Raw genomic sequence first — 18,709 nt, 5'->3', positions numbered from 1 at the left:
GANCAACTGATTGCGGACCATAACGAGTGACCAAACCGTATACAATAATTCGTCGCTTTCTTTTTGAATTCGTCGGTATGTCACTGGATAGAAATTATTGAAAAGTAATAAATTTATTATTTGCTTTGCTTGGGTTATATTTAAATATACTTAAGACTGAGAAAATATTGCAATTTTGGGGGAAACAAAATTCTCGACGTGCGTGGCACGTCATTCCAGCGCAAGAGGTTAACAAGCCATTTAGAGTAAGGGGATGAACGGAAATAGAGGAAGGAGAAGAATGAAAAAAAAAAAAAAAGAAAAAATCAGTCCCGACGTTGTAATTCTAATTGGGTTAAAGTCTCTCTCAAGTCGGTGGCATTTATTGCGTTGGAAACTGGGACTCGATCTGCGAAGGACGCCTATAGAAAAACGGGTGAAAAAGGATCTCGATACAGCTCTGTCGTGTAAATAGGCGAGGAGACTTTGTACTTCGAAAGCAGATCTCTTCGCGAGATTTCGCGACTCATTTCCTATTTTATTATTACCTTTAATAAATATATTCCTTTATTCTGTAACTTTTTAACTTTTTCTCAGAAGCGAAATTATTTCGATTGTTTCTTCTTTTACGAAGTTTCTCGAACTTTTGAGAAAGCTCCTCATTTTTATTTTCTGTATAGATTACAGACGATTATACTTTATATTCGTAGATCGTCGTTTCGTAGACAGTTTACTCTTTTGAGAATCATTCCAATTTCTTTTTTGTCCACGGAATTTGAGTTTTTCAAGGGCCAATTTCGAATGATTTTTTATATTTATCACGCGTGAAACTTTCTTGGTTTTGGCATAGAGAAGAAAAAAAGAACTCGTTTTCGATAGATAGAAAATAATCGAGGGACAGCTCTCTCTGTCGAATCTTGAAACGTCGTCTGAGCGCGTGCCTCGAACCGTTTACGCGCTATCTTGCTCCTATCTTCTCCTTTCTCTTCGACACTTTCACTATCACTGCGAACAGCTGTGAATTCTGCTTAAGTATTTCTGCTCGCTGCCTTCGGCAGTAATATGTATATATGTCGCCGTTGCTGGAAAACCATTACGTTACCTTTTGTTTGCCAGGAATGTTGTTTCAAGGTGCTGCTTTTCAACAGTTCTTGCAGCTCATCGATGTATCGAATACTTTTTCAAATATTTCCCTATTCGAATACCTCTCCTCGTGAATTTGTTATTTATGGAGAAAAATTTGAAAATTAAAGTAAAAGAAGAGAGAAAATAAAACTTGCGGCAATTGTATATTTATTATATACTTAAGAATGTCTGTTGATTTTTTACTACATTTGTTGACATTTACATATGGTTACACGTGGAAAATTGCAATATTCTCTCAGTTTTAAGTATACTTAAGTACAACCCAGGCAAAACAAATAATAAATTTATTGCTTCTCAGTAATTTCTATCCAGTGATGTCATATCGACGAGTTCAAAAAGAAAGCGACGAATTATCGTATACGGTTTGGTCATTATGGTCGTTATGGTCCGCAAAATAGTTGCCCAGCGATGGCCGGTCAAAGAAAAATGTTTCAGCGACGTTTCTGGAAACGTTTGAATCCTTACAATTTCCGAGAGTACAAATGTACGCTTATTGGCGCGTCTCTTCGCTTCATTTTTGAAAAAAAAAATCTAGCGTTATTAAAGTACAATTGAATAAAATATAATTAAAGTACAGTTGAAATGTAACTTTTGAAATGTAAGTTTTTACAATTCTTTACAGAGGAGAAGTGCTGTCATATAAGCGCGATATATAAAAACCATCTTTTTGAGAAAAACAAACTCGAACGAAGTACAGTACAGGTTTTTTCGCCCGGCTGGATTGTTGCGCGCTTTTTTCTTTCGCGACAGCTCTTTAGCACCATCTGTCAAAAGAGGAGAAGTCGTACTGAACTTTTTGGCCAGCGTTGTTGATTGAAAGCACTTTTCCCCCATCCGGTAGTTGAATTATCGCAGAAACGATCTGAAAGTTAGATCGTGCGGAAATAACGTGCCGATTGGTTGCTCCAGCACGTTGGTCCAGCGTCCTTAAATTGGTTGAACTAGCGCACCCGAAATTAACCCAGTTATGCGAAAGAGGATATCGAATAAATTCAACGCGCAGCCGCGTATTGGTGGCGTCAGTATGTGCTCGTATTTATGTGCGTGTGTGTCTGGTGGGTGGTATCAGTGCACGTTCATTACTGACACAAGGTGGAAAGAGAGGAAGAGAGAGAGAGAGAGAGAGAGAACACAGGAAGAGAGAAGTATTATTACGAAGAAATGATAGAGTAATATACGTAACTCCACGTATTGAACAAAAAAATAGAGAATCGAAGGATAAGGAAAAAACGAACTAATTACAGACTGAGGAAGAGTAATTAGAACGAAAAAAAGATTCTGGAATTAGCAGAGTGCGTCAAAGATTGAAGTTAACCACGTGCCACGCACGTCGAGGATTTTTTGCCCCAAAATTGCAGTATTTCCTCGGTTTGAAGTATATTCAAGTATAACCCCGAAACAAATAATAAATTTACTACTTCTCAATATAATTTCTATCCGGTGTCATCGTACCGACGAGTTCAAAAAGAACGCGACGAATTATTGCGTACGGTATTGGTCACTCGTTATGGTCCGCAGTCAGTTGCGGTTAAAAAAAGAGCTCGGAAGATCAAATGAGGACGGAAATGAGAGCAAAGTGCAACGAAGGCACGTGATATATATATATATATATATAGTACATATCGAAACAAGGGTGAATTTCGTTGATGAAATGGACATGGAGGTACGAGGGACTCGTAAAATGTAATGGCGAAACAATCGCTGAGGAGATGAAAGAGGGAAGTTTTGTTGGCAACGAGGATAGTTCAACCCCTTCGAGCTGAAAGGAGAGATACAGCCTGTTCGGCGGGGATTCAGTTCGGAGAAACTGGAATGAGAAGGAACAGTAATATCTGTAGATATCTGGCAGAGTGTAATATACTTCGGTTGATAGGTTAAACCAGAGTGAGCCACGGTGAGTAACGGAGAGTGATAAAAATAAAAATCAGGAGAGAGGAGTGGAAAGTCAGAGTGGGAAAGAAACATAGAAATATATCAACGGATAAACTTTTCTTTTTGTAGACGTTGAGGGTTTCAGGGTTTTAGGCGAGAAAAATTCGCACAGGTACTAAAAGAGGGAGATCTTAATTGGTCAAATGATTAGAAGAAGATTTTAATTGGATGAAGACGGTGCGATTCTCCGTAGTGAGGAAACAACGTGGCAATCACCTAGATTAAAAAAGAAAAAAGAGAGGAAAGATTTCTGAGAACAAAGACAGTTCAATTATCACTGTTGCTACGTTTCGGAGCGGAGAAAATTACCTCGAAAGTAAAAAAAGAGATTTTAGTTGATAGGATGTATCGGAGGAGCCATTGTTGGTATAACAGAGAGAATCACTCAGCCCTGCTGCCTGCGAAGCGCCGTTTTTCATCGTGTACACAGGACCACGATGTCTCCGACAAAGAGGAACAGAGACGCGTGACTGCGGCCTGAGCTCGAACAGAGATCGAGAGAGGAACGAAAGAGGGAAGACGCGAGCAACCGAGTCGAAGCGCGCGCGCGCGTGAGAGAGAGAGAGAGAGAGAGAGAGAAAAGCGGAGAAACGAGGCCTCCATGTTCCCTTTGAAGACACTCGGTTTGCTACCACCTGCTACCACCGCCGCCTCTATCGGTGGCTGTCTGCACAGAGAGAACAAGCGGGGGCGGCGGTGCAGCGTCACCGAATGGAGAGCAGTGATACTGTTCACGGTTGCACGGATTGATCCTGCCGGTTCCCTCCGTTCTTCAACGTCTGCACGGAGAACACGAGGAGGACGAAACGAGTGTCGATCGACGGGCTTATACCTTTCACGACGGATTTCTGTGATCCGCGCGCCGCGATCCATCGATTCGCCGGATCCTAGCCCTCTTTGATCAGACATTGCCGACAGTGCAACCGGCGATTTCACCAACCACTGATACCGTTCGGTTCCGTTCGTGACCGATTTTTGCCCCTGTCCGGCTACTCATCGCAGACTAAGATCGATCCGATCCACGCGATTGATCGACGTTCGAAGCAGACCGAAGAGAGATAACTTCGAGTGAAAGCGGTTGTCGAAGACGATTGACAAAGAATAAATAGATCGCGATAGTGAGAAAATGCGAAGATGACGAAGGAGCTATGACCGAAGGAACAACCTTAAAGATTGGAACAAAGAGAGAGAGAGAGAGTTAGAAGATGAAATGAGGGGGGGAATTCGCATGAAGTGTAATAAAGAGCAAACGGGGGATTAAAAGCGAGAGTTTAATACATAGCGCGTTCAACGAGGACGTCGTTGAGTTGAATAAACATTTTGAACTAGCACTTTTTTGCCTGGCTGATACGAGAATGTTGCCTCTCTTGGTTTTTAGAAACGAAGAAAGTTGTTTAATGTTGACGAATGATATCTGTTGATCGAATTGTCGACGACTGGGTCAGTTGTCTTTAGATAATGGCCATAAAATGCGAGTTTGTCGACACGTGATAAGATGATGAGAATACTTGATACCAAATATTAGGTGTGCGTCGAACTTTCTTTCCAAGAAATGGATGCTCGTTACCGACACAGTGCCCACAACATCCCGCTAGATTATGATAAATGTTTAACGAAGAATGAATTTAGTACAAAGAATTGTTTAATTCGTAGAAGATCTTTAATGAAAAGTCCCGATTAAACTTGGAATCTGGCCAAAAGCCAAGCTTTTATACATAAGGAGATTGAAGGACATTGTGCAGAGCAATACCGCATTTTCCAACAAGAAGAAAGTTTTTCAAAAACGATTGGTCACTCATCGATGGGGAGGAGTGTCGTCGACCTGATGACGTTCCTGGACGTCTGCCAGCTGTATCTCCAGACCAGACGGCAGTCGCGGAACTTGTGCACGCTTTGGGCCATCGTCACGTTCATTCGTACCGAGGACACCGGTGAATTTCTTCGGTGGTGTCGAGCGTACACGGTCCCTCATCTGCGTTACAGAAACAACTATTCCAGTTCCAGCGACAAGGAGAAGCAAAGGGTCGACAAATTGATCCTGAAGATCCTCCAGGAGCTGTTCTACTGCGGATGTATACCGCCGTCCGACATCGGCCTGTAAACGTAATTTCACTCGCGACTTGTAACAATGTCCCGTCACGCGCGGTGGATTGTTTCAGTGAAGATTTTTCTGATCGTCGTCCTCTTCTTGGAGATGTAAGTGTGATGCTTGTTAATAGCCATTCTCCCAGCTCAGTCTACAAATTCATAATTTGTTTCACCGACTCACGGAAATGAAAAGAGTTACTCTGAATCATCAAAAGTTTCTAGATACCTCGACCATCATAACTCACGTCAGAATAATAGTGCCCGTGCCGAAACAAACGTCCACCTGAAAACGGGCTCAACGATTGTCATCCTTAACGAAAGCATAAAGCAGTGTTTGGGCTCGACAGTAGTTGAATTTCAATACTCATTGTCCTCGAAGAGCCGCGAAGAGCGTGGAAAAGAAGACTTGTTCTCGATTCGAACCCCTCTCTGGAGAATCGATCTACCTGTGGATTCCGCTTTCAATTCCCAACTTCCACCTTCCACGAGTCTGTTATTCTTTCCTCGCGTCGTTTTTTCGCCTGCACGCGGCTACACGAAAGAGTGCACGTCTTGCAGAACTCCTCTTTCGTTGATGGAAAGACCACTCGACCTGTTTGTGTCGTCGATGTTGACAACGAACGTCGACGACGACGACAGTTGCCGACGAGGGCCCTCCACTGCTGCTACCACGATACAGAAGCTTTAGAAATATTGTCTCCTCGAAGGAGGAGAAGAAGTTATTGTTCCATGATCGAGCACGACAACTTTCCGCTGTGAATTATGAAAAGGATTTAAAGGTTTAAGCAATGAACCACAATCAACCCTGCTGCATTCCATTTGGTCATTTCTCGATCCACGATCATGTCTTTCCCTCTCGAGTTTAATTAATTACATTCTTCAGTTAAACATCTTTTCAAAAAATACAATTATAAATCATTTTTATTTGCCAACATGGGTTCATGGACCCAATTCTATCGTCGAAACATTTTCTAGTTTATATCACGTAGTTCTAAAAATATCTCGATGTGAGTCAGAGATTCTTAACGTCAATAATCTCTTTTTTGTTTCAAAATTGCAATATTTCCTCAGTTTTAAGTATAAGGGCAAGGCAAATAATAAATTTGTTACTTCTCAATAAATTTCTATCCGGTGACTATCATACCGACGAGTACGAAAAGAACCCGACGAATTATTTTGTACGGTTTGGTCACTCGTTATGGTCCGCAATCAGTTGCCAGCGCAAGTGGTTAACTAGACAAAGTATAGTAACTCCAATTTTTTCTGAACGCGATTTTCAAACGTATTCAAATTTAGGCGGACCGATTGTTGCGCATGCTCGTGCTCCTATCATTATACTTATGACATAACAGGCAGCCTTTGTTTTCCATAATATGATGTTCAAACATGAAGTGTTGCTTTACCTTTTCTCTTTTATTTTATTCAGATCATTTATTATTTTAAACGTTGAATCGATTGAAAAATAATTGACAATACATTTGGCTAAGCTCGGGAAAAATTTTAGCACGGCAGCGATTTTGTGGATCTGAACGTTCTTGAAATACCCGCTTTCGAAATATCTGAATCAAATATTTCTTCCGACAGAATCCATATCGGGCATTATTATAATCGTTCTTGCTTCAGTCGACAACTAATATCCCACGACTCGTATCAAAAAGCTCTCGTTGATTGATCGGCGGATTGACGTATATAGAGCACTTCTCTTTGGACACGATAAAATCCGATTGTATTCGTACAGAGAGACAGATATATATACCCTCGGGATATATATCTCGTTTCGCTCTCATACCTCCTAACTCGGTTTGTCAACAGCGAATTATAGATAGCCCCGCGATCGATTTTCCAAATCAACGCCTTGTCAAGTTGATAAATCCGGTTGACTGGAGTTGATTACTAAAAAGCCATGGCATCGTCTGTCATCCTTCGTTTCAATATTGTCGTATCGAAATGTATTTATATAAAATAGGCCGCGGATTTTTCACCTCTCGCGCTCGAATGACGTGCCGTGCACGTCGAGAATTATTTGGCCAAAAATTGCAATATTTTCTCAGTTTTAAGTCTATTGAAATAAAACAAATAAAACAAATAACTTCTCAATAATTTCTATACGTGATATACCGATGAATTCAAAAAAGGAGACGAATTATTGTATACGGTTTGGTCACTCGTTATGGTCCGTGAACTAGTTACTAGCCGCAAATGGAAATATAAAAATACAGTTTGTACATATAATTTTGTGTACTAATACGTACAATTTTTCTACATTTAATGGAAATTTAGAAATAATTTTGTGCACTAATACGTACAATTTTTGTACACTTAATCGAAATGTACAAATACGTGCAATGTACCATACGATCGCAGTACAGTACTCGTTGCAATATTCAAAAGGACTGAAAGTTCTTAACAATTCGCAGTGTACAAAATTCCATCCACGCGGACGAGATTATGATAGGAGAAAAGAATGTAAAATAATGTACAAGCGCAATACGATGGAAAACGTCACTCTGCATGGTCACGCGGCAATATCAATTTCGAGTGCCCACGTTTAGTCGAGTAGCTTCTCCTTTCTTTTTCAATATTGAAAGCCATTGTTTCGAACTGGTCTCGCGACAGCTGTCCACCGATAATCTCGCGCTCGCGGGGGCTGGTGTTGCTCTGGTCAATACGCGATTCATTAGGATCTAGGCCAGCCAGGGACGATTAATTAGGTCAAACGCGCTACCTGTGGATTCTGGCCCGGTACGTTCCGCCGAAACGCTTCGACGATTACGCAATTTCATGGTTTTAAACTTCGACGAAATGAAAACCCAGATGGAAATCACTTTTATCCCAACGAGACGAACCTTTCATTCCAAAGATATTATCGAGCTTAATGGAATCGTATTCTGTTATGTTTTATTGGAATTTTAATACTTGTTAAATGGGTGCATGATTGTGAACTGTTTTAATGATGTAACTATATATTAATTATATAATTATGTATATATATCGATAAATATATTTGAATGTATAATCTGTACCAGATTATACATTCGTACAGATAATCTGAGTCACTTAAATTAAATAGTTTACTTATATTCGAAGAGGATAAGATATAGAGATATAGATAGAGATATAAGATATAGAGATTCAAAGATATATATATATATAAGTTTTAAAAATTTAATAAAAAATAATAGTAAATAAGAGTAATAAAAAATTTAATAATAAATTAAGAATTGACTCATGTATATGTTCAAATCAAAGATATAACGTATGCTCAAATATGAATAGATTCTTACTTTACTATATACTTTTCATTAAATTTTTAGAATTTTTGGTAATTTTAGCGAGCACTAAAAAGGTTAAAAAACAAAGAAATTCATTAAATTTAGGATGTTAATAAACGATCAATTATCACCTAATTATGGGATTATTATATATAGGAGCGAGAGAATCAGGGATCATTATTTTAAGTGTATACGTATCTTATCTCAGCTTTTGACCGTGGAGGTGAATAAAAGTCGAGGACAGATTTTTTCACGGGTAATTTTGCCTGAATTTGATGAAAGAGCTCGGAGATCCGATGTTCAAAAATAGCTTAGGTTCTCTTAAGGGTAAACTTCCAGTGAGACACCTACAAACACGGAAGTATTTGGCGTTGTTATTTTCGTAGAGACGGTAGTATTTCCAGACAAATATTTTTAACCCTTCTTACCCGTATCCCTCTTTTTAAAAGAGGCTTCTAGATTTTTGGGGGAAGCTTTTGATCTTTAACCTTCCGTTTTTAGAAGAGAATATTTTATATCTTGTGTTATACGTTTTAACCGATCATTTAATTGTCTCTGTGGTTTATCATTGTTTCAATGTTATATCTAATTATACGTAAATGGAAGCACTGAATTTCATCCAAATGTATTTTCCTTTAAACGATATAAATTTTATAAACATATATACAATTTTATAAAAAATTACATGAAAATTTATTTAATATATTTTCATTTATTATATTATTATATTTAATATATTTTAACATACTATATTTTCTTCTAAAACGTAACTATATTTTTAGGTCATTAATGCTACAGTTATTCACACAAATTCATTCACGAGTTATCTTTTATACATCACGAATAATCTATAATATATGGTTGTTCTAGAATCTGACGATGATAAATATACATAAGGAAATTCCATAGATTAAATAATCAATTTCTTGGCAAACCTATTCTTAGTTCCTCTATAGTTAACTCCAAACAATAACGTCAATCTCATGACTATTTACGATCGCACGTCAAGGAGAAAATTTAACCAAGTACACGTTTACAAGAAAGAAGCGTACAGAATGTAAAAGAATAATGTTCCAATAAACATTATTTTCGTTGATAACGATTTTCCTGCAATCGTCGCAGTGGAAATGTGTTGTAAGGAGGCACTTGGCAAATGAAAGTGACGAGAAAGTACGAAACCGGTACCTCTGAAACCGGAATCCATCGTTAACCGCCGATTATGGAATATCAGTGGATGACCAAATAAAATTAACCTGACTCCGTGTCCAACATAGCTGAAACAACGAAAGATGAAACACTCGAAGATTCAAATCGATGAATTTATAAAGGGATTGAACGACCTTCGCGAGAGGCAGAAACAATACCACTGCGAACAATTCGCTTAATTCGAGGAATTAAATTCAATCTTTTTCTTCTTTTTTTTTTTTTTCTCGCAAACAAACATATTCGAAGAATATTTAAACGCGTCGCAAGATGCTCGAATAATTTCACCTCTTGCGCTGGAACGACGTGCCACGCACGTCGAGAATTTTTTGTTCCAAAATTATAATATTTTCTCATTTTTAAGTATATTTAAGTAAAACAAAATAGGCAAAACAAATAATAAATTTATTACTTCTCGATAATTCTTATCCAGTGATATCATACCGACGAGTTCGAAAAGAAAGCGACAAATTGTTGTACACGATTCGGTCACTCGTTATGGTCCGCAATCAGTTGCCAGCGCAAGTGGTTAACCTCTTGCGCTGAAACGACGTTCCACGCACGTCGATAATTTTTTGTCCCCAAAATTGTAATATTTTCTCATTTTTAAGTATATTTAAGTAAAAAAAAAATAGGCAAAACAAATAATAAATTTATTACTTCTCGATAATTTCTATTCAGTGATATCATACCGACGAGTTCGAAAAGAAAGCGACGAATTGTTGTACACGGTTCGGTCACTCGTTATGGTCCGCAATCAGTTGCCAGTGCAAGTGGTTAACCTCTTATAATTATATTTTATTATAAATATACTATAATATAATATATAAATATATTTATATTTATATATTATATTATAGTATTTTATATTTATATTCGAATTATTTTGTAGCCTAAATCCGAAGGTGGGCTACAAAAATTCTAATAATTTTCTCATCTTATCTACGCGTTTCTACGTTCTATTATTTCTGACAGAAAAGTGTCTGATCTTTACGTACTATAACTAGAGTTTAGTTTCAAGAATTAACCTCTTGCGCTGGAATGACGTGCCACGCACGTCGAGAATTTTTTGTCCCCAAAATTGCAATATTTTCTCAGTTTTAGGTATATTTAAGTATAATAAATTTATTACTTCTCAATAATTTCTGTCCAGTGATATCATACCGACGAGTTCGAAAAGGAAGCGACAAATTGTTGTTGTACGGTTCGGTCACTCGTTATGGTCCGCAATCAGTTGCCAGCGCAAGTGGTTAAACGAATCCTTCGTTCGCATTCATCGTGGGTGATAAGCTGAAGACAATCGGTATATCGCGGATTGTTTTGGCGAAGCAACAACGGGGCAAAATGAAAATATATACCGCGGTATACAAATTGAGAATGGGGCGATGTAGCTGTTTAGCGTGATACAGAAGAACGCGATATAACTATCGAACGTGGAACTCGATAAAATTCTCGCGCGACCTTGCGTAGGTGTTTTATCAGATTAAAAAAGGAAAAGGAACATAAAAGATTAAGCGAGATTAAATTAGTCGCCGGCGGTCTTAGATTGTGTAATTGAAGTAATTAGGAGTCGGGATCGGTTCCATTTACTGACGATTCTCGGGGTCTCTGGCGGGGCCGCTGTACAGAACGTTTCAAAATAAGTGCGACGAGAGAAACGGCAGTTGAAACAAAAAGAATCGAAATTTCGTTGCTGTTGCACTTGTTTCAATTTTGTCCGATTTAATAACAACTTAACCTCTTGCGCTGGAATGACGTGGGTTTAAACATCTCTTTTCAACATTGATTCTATTTTTTACTTGCCTCCTTTATATACTTTACTTCGGCTTGTTTTCAAACTTGTTTTAAAAATTTTAAACTTCATTCAAATTTATGTTTGATAACAGGAACGTTGGCTTTCTTTGCAGTATCGCGGACACGTGTGTGGATGAGGGTAAACCATCTTAGCGAGAGGGATGTCTGAAAGCGACGGCGAGCAAGTAGCTCGGTCGGTGGCCTTGGAGCAAGCCTATGTCCACGAGGTTTACGAGCAATGCGCCGAGAAAACTGTTCAGAGTAGACACTGGCCACGTATCTATCAGTTTCTCGAGGAACTGGAGCCAGGAGCTCTTGTCTGCGACATTGGTAAACTCCATTTGTGAAACGTCCTGTAGCCCCTCGTGTAGTATCCATTCCGGTAACATTATCCAGCATTAATGTGTTCAGTTTAGTAGTAACGTTATTTGAAATCAAGTTGAAAAGCGTGACCTAAATTCTAGACAATATAGACAAACTTTGTTCGTACTATGTATATACAGAATCGATGCTACAAAAAATTATATACTATCTATATACATACTATATACTACATACTATACTATACTATACTATATACTATAATATATACTACATACTATACTATACTATACTATATACTATAATATATACTATACTATACTATATACTATAATATATACTACATACTATACTATACTATACTATATACTATAATATATACTATACTATACTATATACTATAATATATACTATATACTATACTGCACTATACTATATATACTATACTACATACTATACTATACTATACTATACTATACTATCCTATACTATACTACACTATACTATATACTATAATATATACTATAATATATACTATACTATACTATACTATATACTATACTATACTGCATTATACTATATATACTATACTACATACTATACTATACTATACTACACTATACTACNACTATACTATACTATACTATACTATACTATACTATACTATACTATACTATACTATACTATACTATACTATACTATACTACACTATACTATACTATACTATACTATACTATACTATACTACACTATACTATACTATACTGTACTATATACTATACATTGTAGTATATGGTATATACTATACTATATACATAATTATATAACTATGTACTATGTATATACATAATTGATGCTGTAGAAAAAAATGCTATAAACTACAACTATACTATATGTTATATATAACTATATACTATATATTATATATCTATACATAATCGATGCTATACAAAAAAAAAAAAATGTTATAAACTACCATAATTGCTCGGTGATCTCAGTGACGATTCATAGACTTTTCCGATCTTACGTGTACAAAACCGCGCCCCATAAAACGCACACTCGCCATTTGTAGACGCGTGTGTCTTTATTCCTTCCTCTACCCGCTTTTTCATCGCCTCTCAACTCCGACTACTTGCGCTTTCACATGATCAATTGACCTCCGTGCGGATGTATTCACGCGAATCCGCGGCGCGGCGCAAATCACGTATATACACGTAACGTGTATAAGTGAGCGAACACTGTCGCGCACTCGCTTCTGAAATACCGTGGGATACATTCTCCTTGGATTATTACACAAACTCATCGAACTCGGCGAACTTTGAAGCCGGTTTTCATACACACCGTGCCTACCCAACTCTGATCCACATTTCACGCATCGTTCCGACAGATGCACTACCGGTTTCGCTCGTGGAATTAGTCATTGGTTTTCCGGTTTTCTTGTTTCCTATTGGCCGACCAGCTGATCGGGATTGCGCGGCAAAAAATTCTTCATTTCATTCGTGAATCGTCACTAATTTGATCCAATGCCGCTCTGATTTTAGAATTTCTGAGAAGAGAAGGCTATTGATGATTTTTAAGAGAAAAATTTGTACGAAATTTTCAATTGTTGTAGCTGTGTTCAACTTTGGGCAATTTTTCTACGTAAACGTTATCCGATTATTCAAAGGAAAATCAGCAGAAACGTAAATTGCATTTCTGCACAAGACTGTTTCTCGCAGTAGAATATTTCAAAGTATCCAGATCTTTATATAATGAACATGTTTATTCAGAGAAGTTTGTCGGGGATTATTAGCTAATCTCTATCATTCTTGTGCTCAGGTTGTGGCAACGGGAAGTACCTGAGCGTTAATCACAGCATCTTTAAAGTGGGAGTGGACCGGTGCAAACGTTTCACGGATATCGCGCGTGAGAAAGAAAATGAGGTGAGTATATCATTTTAGAAAATGCGAGTATCAGGTGTACAACGTACACAAATTGACCAGCAGCCCTGGTACCGGAAACGTACTCTTATATCCGTATCCTGTTTCTCAGAGTCTAATCATAACGGGCGGTATTAATTGTATCCGGAATCGCTTTTCTCATGGAAAATTAATTGTAATTGTATATAATGAGGTTGAAAACGAGTGACATTGGCAGAGATTAATATCGTAGGTATTTGTATGTACATTTACATGAGTTTATATTTCTGTAATTGACGGAACGGAACCTATATTAGTATTATATATTATAATATTATAGTATAGTATATAAATATTATATATTATAATATTATAGTACTAATATGGTATTATATATAATATTATAGTACTAATATGCTATTATATATAATATTATAGTACTAATATAGTATTATATATAATATTATAGTACTAGTATGATATTATATATTAGTACCATATTATAATATTATAGTACTAATATGGTATTATATATTAGTACTATATTATAATATTATAGTGCTAATATGGTATTATATATTATATTATTATAGTATTATATAGTATTATATATTAGTACTATATATTATAATATTATAATGTTATATGTTAGTACTATATATTATAATATTATAGTATCATATATTATAATATTTACATGAGTTTATATTTCTGTAATTGACGGAACGGAACCTATATTAGTATTATATATTATAATATTATAGTATAGTATATAAATATTATATATTATAATATTATAGTACTAATATGGTATTATATATAATATTATAGTACTAATATAGTATTATATATAATATTATAGTACTAGTATGGTATTATATATTAGTACTATATTATAATATTATAATACTAATATGGTATTATATATTATTACTATATTATAATATTATAGTGCTAATATGGTATTATATATTAGTACTATATATTATATTATTATAGTATTATATAGTATTATATATTAGTACTATATATTATAATATTATAATGTTATATATTAGTACTATATATTATAATATTATAGTATCATATATTATAATATTTACATGAGTTTATATTTCTGTAATTGACGGAACGGAACCTATATTAGTATTATATATTACAATATTATGGTATTGTATATTAATATTATATATTATAATATTATAGTACTAATATGGTATTATATATAATATTATAGTACTAATATAGTATTATATATAATATTATAATACTAGTATGGTATTATATATTAGTACTATATTATAATATTATAGTACTAATATGGTATTATATATTAGTACTATATTATAATATTATAGTGCTAATATGGTATTATATATTAGTACTACATATTATATTATTATAGTATTATTATAGTATTATATATTAGTACTATATATTATAATATTATAGTATCATATATTATAATAAGCGACTTTAAAATGACTTTGCATATATTCTAGTATTTTATAAGTACTATTGCGCGCATTTTCGCATCTCCAAATTTTCCAAAATTCACAAGTTCTTCAAAATCCAGCAATTTGTGAACTTTAAATGAAAATTATTTATTAGTAAATGTCTCACGGGGGCTCGTCGTTCACATTGCAGGTATTGATCTGCGATAATCTAGCCCTGCCGTTTCGAGATGAGAGTTTCGACGCGGTGCTCTCCATCGCCGTGGTGCACCACTTTGCCACAACAGAGAGGCGGGTCCACGCGTTGAAAGAACTTGCACGAGTATTGCGGATTGGCGGTCGGCTGGTCATATCAGTATGGGCTATGGAACAAAAGCATAGAAAGGTGAATGAAATACATATGAAAAAGAAAAAAAAAAAAATCAAACGTTTAAGGATTATAGAAAAAAAGTCAAACGTTCAAGGATTATTAGAAACCCTTATTTGATATTATCTATTATTATTATTATTTCGATATTATCAAATGAATTTCAGTATTTTATTATTATTATAATTATTGTTATTGTTATTGTAATTGTAATTATTATTATTATTATTTCGGTATTATCAATTATTATTAATAAACAAATATTGTTATTAACAATATAAATATTATTTTCCAATTCGTTTCGATTTATCTTATCTTTTGTCCCTGTGTGTGTTTCGAATAGAAAGCGTGTTAGCAAAGGCAACAACTTCCAATTGTACGACAACTATGTGCAGTATGTAAAGTGTTTAAAAACGTTTCAAGCTTTGGATTACGAGCTATTCCAAGGATTCGCAGATATAGACATACAGTCTATTCGAATCGTTTTAAAAAAATGTCGTTACCCGATACGATTGATTTCGAAACGGTATTCGAACATGCCTATGAAATACACCCACGCACGGCACGACGGTCAATCGATATGATTATTTCAATGTACATAGTCAAGGTAAATTGTTCGAATCTATTTTCGTTTGTTTCTATTCTGTTCCCGATGGCTCGAGCTTTTTGTTTGTCAGGTGGTGGATAGTTGTTTAAAAAAAAAATATTTCGCGTATTTTTCGCAGCGCGTATTTTGTTCGAAGTTTCGGAATAAATTTAACCTTTGAAAGGCCGACGAAGGGTGAGATTTCACCCCGTGTGAATTTTATTCTGGTCACCTCAAATAATAACTTCTTAAAAATATAATATAAGAATAAATATACGTGTAGATAAATAGATGTTGAAAATAGGTAAAAGGCGCTGCTCTTTGTTCATTTATTTATGAATAAAAAAAAATTTCATTCCTCTTTCAGTTCGAGTCTCAAGACGTGTTGGTACCGTGGCCCAAAGCGTATTGCATAAACTCGGTGTCAAACAGATCGAAACGTTCCAGCGTGCCGCACACCACCGACCTACACTGCAATCAGAACGCTCAAAAATTCCTGTCATCTTCCAAAAGGTAACTGTCTAATCACTCCAACAATACAGAAAAGATTATTCAGCCTAGTATGATATCTAAAATGGGAGAAACGTTCGCGAGAGTGTTGCTATCACTGAATCGGTAATTTTCGAGAATTGCCTCTCCATCGCCTTTCTACTTCCGCTTTGCAAAGCGGACGTTACGGCACCGATAATTACCTCTAATGGGATTCCCTCTTCAGGAACAGCCAACGAAAATGCAAAAGCAAGAGCTATTGGATCGACCCGATATTCAGTCCATCGCCGTCAACCAGCAGCCTGTCGAGCCCGAATGAGACCTGCTACAGTTTTTTCCGCCGCGCGTTGCAGGTAAAGTGATCCAACTGTCCACTGATATCACGACTGGATTGTTGGCTAACGAAAAGAAAAGAAACGAAACGAAATCTAATGACAAACACAGAACCAAATCACGTGCAATCTACCCAACTCCATTGAACACACATTTGTGTTTGTAATAATGATGACTCTACATTGTCGATAACGTTTTATTATAATTCATGACTCGTGTCTAGGCCCGACTCCCACCAGAAGTCGCGTTCACCTCTATGACTGATATTTACAACAGCATTAACAGCCTGTCCCAAATACGAAGATAAAAGGAAACAGCAAAACCTTACAAGCCAAATCCACTCAAAATGCAGCAAAAAGAAGAAAGGGGGAGAAATTTATATCTTAGAATTTTTGAAAGATATAGCTATTATAGCCATTAATAACTCGAGGACTGGGACGTGACCCTAAACGCTTAATTACAAATAAATGAATAAAACAAACGAAAGAAAATCGAGACTCGAGCATCGAATACGAAGCCCATTTTCTTGAATATTTCTCAATTGTCACGCGTCTATTGCAATTGCGTGCCAACGCTCAAAATTGCCTCTCATTTTCTCCCCATCTCTCTCTCTCTCTCTCCTCGTTCATTTTCTTCTTTCTCGAAACTTCTCGCCTGTACTTTTCCCTGCGACACGATAATTTCTAGCAATAACGTGGCTAAATTGTTGGCAGCCCTTATCGATTCCGCGCCCCGACCGTAACGATGCTCCGCGCCGAAAAAGTAGGGTAACTGCTTGCAGACGCAATTGGAATGCTGCAAAGTGTGCAGCGAGGATCGTTTGTCAACGGGGGCTGTATGAGTAATTTCGCTCCCTCCCCCTCTTGTCGTTTCCCTCCGTGAATGTTCGACAATCGTCGAAATGAAATTTCAACGCAGCTGCTTTCTTGACTTCACTGAGAAGATCTTTGTATCTTGTTTCCTTTAAGAAACTGTTTTGTATCAGATATACATATGTATGTATGTTAGACAATAACTACAATGAAAACAGTCATTGAAGGAAAGTTATAGATGAGACGAATGAAGACGTACATAATTCCTATACTATTATATTTTTGTTATTTATAAAATATATAATTATAATATATAGTAAATATATATATAAATATATATAATTTTATATTTTTTATATAAATATATATATATATATAATATATTTTATATTTTTACTGTATTTCATGCGTCTACTTTGGCGATGCTGATGGAAAATAATCCATATATAAATAATAATAATCCATATATAAATAATAATAATAATAATAATAATAATATAAATAATAATAATAATATATAAATAATAATAAAATTTGTTTTTCTTCAGAAATTAGCAGGAAGCAGACGTGGATCTGGGAATCGACCTTGGTTCCTCGACAGTTGGCAGAGCGGCAGTGGGAAGAATCGGAAGGACTACGAGCAAGAGGAACCGCCGGACGTGGACGAGCTGCCTATCGAGTTACGCCGCGTGGAGAATGTCAACGTGACGTTGAACAAGCAATCGGACTCACTCAGTATCAAGTCAAAGAGCCTGGGCGATATTCTGGAGATCCAGCGGCTGGACCTCGTGCGATCTAGATCCAGTATCCCCGGCCTGTGCTCCATGCTGACGTCCGAATTGAATCTGGACGGTGAATCGAGGACGTCGTCGTCGATGAGCGGCTCGAAGCCACGGCTGGTCAAGCAGAAGACTCACCTCGTGGACGACACCGGTTTGGAACATCCTGACAACACTGCCATTCAAGAACTATTTAAGGACATTCCAGACTTTCAGGTTCTTATCATTGTTTTGAGGCTTTCGCTGATATCTGATCT

The 18,709-nt window shown here is 36.2% G+C and overlaps 1 protein-coding gene across 1 annotated transcript in view; it reads left to right on the top strand.

Moving 5' to 3' along the window:
* The window catches only part of LOC122534877, a 42,339-nt gene that overhangs the window by 18,405 nt on the left and 5,225 nt on the right, over positions 1–18,709 (top strand). The window contains exons 2-7 of the mRNA XM_043665909.1: positions 11,528–11,744; positions 13,553–13,656; positions 15,280–15,471; positions 16,407–16,552; positions 16,755–16,881; positions 18,222–18,668. Of these exons, the coding sequence (XP_043521844.1) occupies positions 11,576–11,744; positions 13,553–13,656; positions 15,280–15,471; positions 16,407–16,552; positions 16,755–16,881; positions 18,222–18,668 (1,185 nt within the window). The 5' untranslated portion in view covers positions 11,528–11,575. The remainder of the gene's footprint in view (positions 1–11,527; positions 11,745–13,552; positions 13,657–15,279; positions 15,472–16,406; positions 16,553–16,754; positions 16,882–18,221; positions 18,669–18,709) is intronic.

Source organism: Frieseomelitta varia, unplaced genomic scaffold, assembly GCF_011392965.1.
Source record: "Frieseomelitta varia isolate USP_RPSP 00005682 unplaced genomic scaffold, Fvar_1.2 scaffold_147, whole genome shotgun sequence".
Classification (NCBI taxonomy): Eukaryota; Metazoa; Arthropoda; class Insecta; order Hymenoptera; family Apidae; genus Frieseomelitta; species Frieseomelitta varia.
Note: the sequence above shows the minus strand (reverse complement) of the source record. Positions and strands in the feature narration are given on the sequence as shown.